Source organism: Propithecus coquereli, unplaced genomic scaffold, assembly GCF_000956105.1.
Source record: "Propithecus coquereli isolate 6110/MARCELLA unplaced genomic scaffold, Pcoq_1.0 Scaffold66, whole genome shotgun sequence".
NCBI lineage: Eukaryota > Metazoa > Chordata > Mammalia > Primates > Indriidae > Propithecus > Propithecus coquereli.
The window spans coordinates 1,812,336-1,818,597 of record NW_012152618.1 but is presented as its reverse complement, the minus strand read 5'-3'; the positions used below and the strand labels follow the sequence as shown (position 1 = coordinate 1,818,597).

At 36.0% G+C, this 6,262-nt stretch overlaps 1 protein-coding gene across 1 annotated transcript in view; it reads left to right on the top strand.

Annotated features, from left to right (window-relative positions):
* Nucleotides 1–6,262, top strand: part of RYR2 (ryanodine receptor 2 (cardiac)) — a 509,242-nt gene that overhangs the window by 434,367 nt on the left and 68,613 nt on the right. Inside the window, 2 exon segments of the mRNA XM_012660153.1 lie at nucleotides 4,070–4,126; nucleotides 5,296–5,487. Of these exon segments, the coding sequence (XP_012515607.1) occupies nucleotides 4,070–4,126; nucleotides 5,296–5,487 (249 nt within the window).

Here is a 6,262-nt window from a genome sequence, read left to right as displayed (position 1 = left end):
CCTAGTGTTGATCAGTTCCACAAGAGCGGAAGAATGGGCTCCACTTGTATCCATGGCTTTTAAGGCTGAAACAAATAAATAGGTGCCTGAAGGCTGTTTTTTTAAATCAGTGTTGTGTTCAGGAATCAACCATTCCCTCTAAGGATAAGTCAATTTAGCTTTGCTAATCTGATAACTTCTGATTGTAGAGTTACTCATTTTTTTCTCTCAGAAGTGTAAACTTTGTCTTTTGGACCCTGAAATAGAAAACTAATTCAACTCAGCTGAGTTTTATTGCTTCGGCATAGTTTTAAATTAGTTCTAAATATGCTGAATCCATGGGAAACAATATTCCACCCAGAATACAAGTGTATGTAATATTGAAGATTTAGCCATAAAGTCACATTATACAGTGTATCTAAACTTTAGAGCCTCTAGCATGTTAACTGAAGTACACGTCTCTGGTTTAGTGTTTCTTTCGTCTCTGTATATTAGTAATACTTTGATACCATTTTTAAAGAGTTCGATTTGGATAAAGACTTATTTTCTTCCTTTTTTGTTTTTATTAAAGAGAGAGCATTAGAAACTATGCTCATCCTATTGAGAAGTAGAATTCTGGAAGATTTTTTATCATACTGTTTGAAAGTCCAGTAGTCAAGAGAATGGATAATAATGAAAGGTATAAACAAAAAAATTAAATGAGCTAAAGCCTACAATTGGATAATTATTGTTTGTGTGTAATTCTAAAGAACACTTTGACCATGTACTAAAAGAAAACTAAATAAACTTTTCATATTGTACTAGTTTTATAGCTCTTCAAACAGAAAGATAACATTTGTAATATTTTAGATTGTGAACATGATATCACATCATTTGGTTCTATCATTTTTTCATGCAAATTTTCTTGAATACCAGTTAAGTACAGGGACTATACTGGTTGTATAGTTTGTACTGGCGTTTAAAACAAAGAAACAGCTAGGGTCCCTGTTTTTGTGAATCTTTTCTTCTAAGAAATTCCATATATATTTATTTAATTTTTTTTTTAGTTTGTAAATAATTTACTATTAAACAAAGTTATAATCTTTTAAGTGTTTTCCTATCAGTGTCAGTCAACTCTATAGAATGTAGCTAACCTACACTGTCAGGAGCTGGAACACAGCAGAAGGAAATTAATTGAAGTGGAGAATGTGATTCTTACCCCTGCTTTTGTTTTTCCTTAGTCTGAGTTGGCCTGTTTGTGTTATAAACCAAATTATATTAGTATTGTTTTCACTCCCTTTCATCATCTTCCCCACTGTTATCCAATTGAATCTTCTATTTTTCAGTCTTTTCTTTTCTTGTGATATTGATATTCAACATCACCTTGTAGGTTATAACTATGTTTAAGATGTCAAATAAGAATATTTCAGATCGACTTATGACATTAATAAATTATGGGAAATATGTTAAAAAAGAGTTCAGTTCCTGGAAATTTCTATTCTCCTACATTGTAACTTGTTTTCACCTGCAGTTTTAGAGGAAAGCATAATGGAAACCATTGTTGACGTCTTGGAAATACACAGAAAAAAAAAAGAAACTGGGCTCATTAGGCGTGATGCCCAGATGATAGATTTGGTAGCCTCAGCTGTAATGTGTGCAAATGTTGCCCCAGATGTCAAAGGACCTGAGGAATGTCCTTTAGAAACCATGTGAATGTCTTTGCTGTCATCAGGCTGCCCTGGTTTAAAATATCTCTTAATCTCCATTATAAGGAGAAATTATTTTCTCCATCAAGGAGCAAAGGGCAATTGTAATTTATTCTTCTTACTTCAATATTTTTTTCTCACTTAGGCAAATTGTTGAAGAACCAAATGCAGTTGTTTTTTGCCTTCAGGCCTTTCTACTTGACCCCCCGCATCTCCCCCACCCCGGCCCCAATCAAGTGTTAAAAGCTCAAGGCACTCTTAGACAAAATAGAAGAATACTAGCAATTTTATTACAAACTTTAGTTATACCAAAAGCAAATCATGAGGTTGAATACTTGCAAATTGCCAGCAATCTGGTTATGGGTCTGATTTTCATGACCACATTTGACCTTGAAAAGACTCACAATGCTCTCACTAGGATATGAGCTGATAATTCTTGGGTACTCTTGATAATCAGAATGTTTTGCCTAGGGGAAAAATTCAAATTATAGAGCTGTTCTTGTAACTGAACTCCTGTTGCTCCAAAAGCCAGACTCAAGAGATAAAAATTGGTGATAGGAAAAGGGGGTTTATTCTGTAGGAGAAGGCAGACTCATGTCACAAAGACCTTCTTAAATTCCTCAAGCTGGCTGAAGGATTTTAAAGGGAAAGGAGTTCTGGGAAACCAGGAGCAGGAGCTCACTACAAGAAAGGCATCAGATCTTGTTCCCACGTTTGCTTGAGTAATGGCCGTCTGGTCCTCTGGCCTGCATGAGCTAGACCACCACAGAATTGAAGGTTAACTGTTCAGCATTTTTCTCCCCAGGAAGGGTGGGGTGTGGGGGAGTCCTACAATCTTGCTTTCAGGGTAAGTTGTTCAAGGCCAGTTGCTGGGGATTGTTAAGCACACAATTAAGCATTGTAAAAGAAAGAGTTATTAGTTAGCTTTAAGAGGGAGTGACTATTACTGTTATACTCTTTTTTTCCCCCTTGGAATAACTAAAAAGACTGACCTGCAGGTTGAAGGTATAATGGTGTTTCTTTAAGACCCCTAGGTGGTTTAAGCACAATCTGGTGGTGGCAGGGAAACTCTACTTTTAAAAAGGTACTTTCAAGATGCCATTTCCCTGAGTAAGCTCTTGTAAAAGATCTATGGACAATTTGTTTAGAAAAGCTAATCTGCAGTAAATTTGAAGTGAAAAAAAATTTTTTCTTTCCACATAATCCATCACTTTATTATCTGGGAACTTTCTGGTTTAGCTCTCAAGATTTTATTTTTTAATGTGATAAAATTTCCCAATGAGAAGATAAAATTGTATGCCCCGAAGCTGTTCTCAAAGGACAAAGTAGTGGAAAGAAATATTAAGAGTTCTGAAAAGAGAGCTGCTAATTCAGTCTAACAAAGAAGAAATTCAAGAGAGAGGTTAACCTGATCCTTTTTTATGAAGTATCGTTTTTTTTCTGCTTCTAGGTCAGTATAACTTTTTGGCTCAATGTTTTGTTTTGTTTTTTTCCCCAAATGAGTTTCATCATCTTCCTCAAAATATTTATTATTATTGAAATTTAGATACTATATAAGAAAATGAGAGTAACTTTTGTCCAGGGAGTTTATTTTTAAACAAGGTAATTTGATATCCTATCTATTTCTTGGTCCATTCATCATGTGTGGTTTCATTTACCAAAGTGGTTACCGGGACCATAAGAGTCTATTGTGCAAGTCGTTCTAGCAGGTCTTTGAACCAGTCTACCCACTTTTGGAGCACAAATGTCAAACTGTTGTTTTGTTTTGTTTTTTTCTCAAAAGTATATGACATGTTGCCATCTTCCATCTTCTGTGAGTTTCCCAATGACTGTCTTTCCATGTTCTAGTGGGTCAATAGAAGAACCATTCTTTCTGACTCCCTTGCCGCTTTAGTTGTTGCAAACGATAGGGCCATTCCGTAAGCCAGTAATTTCCTATCATTTTCTTACTGGAAAAACTCTTTCACAAAAGAAGTCGGTTAAGCTTTAAGTGAAAGTTCTGTGTGATAGCTTCGCCAATGGGAGGAAAGTAAAAAGATTGTTGGGTCTAAAAGGAAGAATCAAATGTTGCTTATGGATTTTAAACAACACCTGAAGAGCAGACGAAAGGGTCCTCTTTCAGTTTTTCTGAAACTGTGTTGTAATGACAGTATGGTTTTGTGTGTCTGTGTGTTTTTGTTTCTGTTTTGTTTTTGACTTCACAGGAAGAGGTTTAAACATGAAGGCAAACCTTTTAGGTGTTAGCATGGCTACATATAAAGCAAAGCTGCCTCTTTTATTTTTTATTTTTTTCTTTTCTCTGCTTCCATTTAGGCCTATCACATAATTTAAGAAAAATTAAAATTTAACCACAGGAGCTCTAACTATAGTGTGAAAAAAAACCCTGATCAATTTTGTTTTCGCAGCACGATATTATCAAAGATTTAAGAAACAAATTTGCCAGCCTCGGCGAGAACTCTCTGGTAACAGCATAAATGTCTGTGTTGGTTGCTTTTGATTTAAAGGTTTCTTTATTCATTTGTTTGAGCCCATTTCTTTTCCCCCTCCTTTTAGTTCACTTTATTTTTCATATTCTGTAACTAGCAAGCCTTCATTTTTTAAACCTCTTCCATCTTCCAGTGTCTATTTTCCGTACTTTGGATGGAAAGTTTATGGCAGCAAAGCTGTCACTTTGGCTACCTCTGCTGCAGCTCTTCCTGCTCTTAGGTCATATATGTTTTGGCCGTTGTGTTTATGGACATGATACTAATTGACCGTTTCATGTCCCATTGACTAAGCTTCCCTCCCACGCCATTTGATGGATCGCTGTCATAGGGCTCTATGCAACTTTCATTCTGCAACTTATACTGCTTAGTCCCGTCTCAATTCTCCAGCGAACTGGATTGCTCAAGTGAATGGTCATACCAGTCTTGAATTTGCTGTGCCTTTATATTTTATTTTTATTTCCTTCTTTATGTTTTCAGTGGTAGCTTAAGTGGAAAAGAACAAACTCCAGCCATTGCTCCAGCAGCACCATGCAGTATCGTTTGTTGCCACCAGAGAATACAAAATATAAAGGCACATTGCATCTCTTATTCTTTGGCGCGGGGTGACTGGGGAGATCTGTATCATAAATCCACTACTTAGTTGAAGCCTACCTTTTTATCCATATCAGCTTTCAATTTTGCTTAAAACTCCAAGACATCTCTGTTAATGTTTTTCTGTGATTCAGTGATACCTTGCAACTCGAGCCATTTGCTGAGCAGTATCAAGTTATGGCCATGACATGGGAGATTATTTAAAAATGTGACAAACTTATGCACAAATGTCTAAATCAGAAAGTGCACATTTCAGTGATGAAGTACAGTACTTCAAAACTGTGATACAGGCTTTGGACGAATCAAATCATTAAAATTGCGAAAAAGCCATCCTGATAAACCAGTACCAAAAGAATATCAAGAAAACTATAAAGGGGGGAAAAAAAAACAAGAGTTGAATATGTTAATATCTGTTTAATAACATTGTTGGTGTTGAAATGGTCCATAATGTTGTCATAGAGCCCATACATGAAGAGATGACTAAAAATATGGTCTATAGAAAGCTGCTGTGCTTACTGATAGCCTTAACATAAATGGTTGGGATTTGTGTTCAGGAAAAGGAAATGGAAAAGCAAAAGCTGCTCTACCAGCAAGCCCGACTCCACGATCGTGGTGCAGCTGAGATGGTGCTACAGACGATCAGCGCCAGCAAGGGTGAGCGTCCTTATTCTCCTCTCACGAGTGTCTGTCCTTCAGATTTCCTCTTTTCTCGCTCGGTGCTCGCTCGTTTCAACCCCACTCATGCAGTTAGTCCGAGAGTTTCTGGTTCATGACTGTATCAGGCGATCATTCCCAAACACCAGCTCTCATCATTTACGGAACACAATGTTAATTTCTTTCAGAGTCTTACTAAAAAGATTTATTTTATTTCTGTTCTTTTAAGTTTTGAAAACTAAACTCTAGCAGACTGAACAAATAAAATGGGAGTAAGGAAGCTTTTTCTGTAAGGCCAGGGAGTAACTGTTTTCAGGGCCGTGAAGTCTTTGTTGCAACTCTTCTCTGCCATAGTAGCATGAAAGCAGCCAGAGACAATAACTGCACAAACAGTGTGGCTGGGTTCCAATAAAACGTTATTTGCAAATATGGGTGACAAGCTGTCTTTGGCCCTCGGGCCACAGTTTGCTATGACCCTTGACATAAATGTTGAAACTTTTTAAGTGAGTCCTTTTTAACAATTGAAATACTATTATGTATCTCAGTAGCCAGCCATTTCAAGATGATTTTTCATCCATTAGTAATACTTGATTTGTGAAAATATTTTAAACGGAATTTGCAATGGAATGGAAAAGTAATGGTGGTATAGTTTGTTATTAAATACTCCCCCAAATTATGAAGATTATTTCTATTTATAAAATAAGTAAAAGTGAATACTGAAAAATAAAATATACTAAATAAAATTTGTATCTGAATAACTTAAAATTGAGAGTAGTCATCTTAATAAGCCAGACCATAATATGTTAAGATAAAAGTGACGAAATGACAATGATGAAATTGTTCAGATATAGTATTATTGAGGGAAGA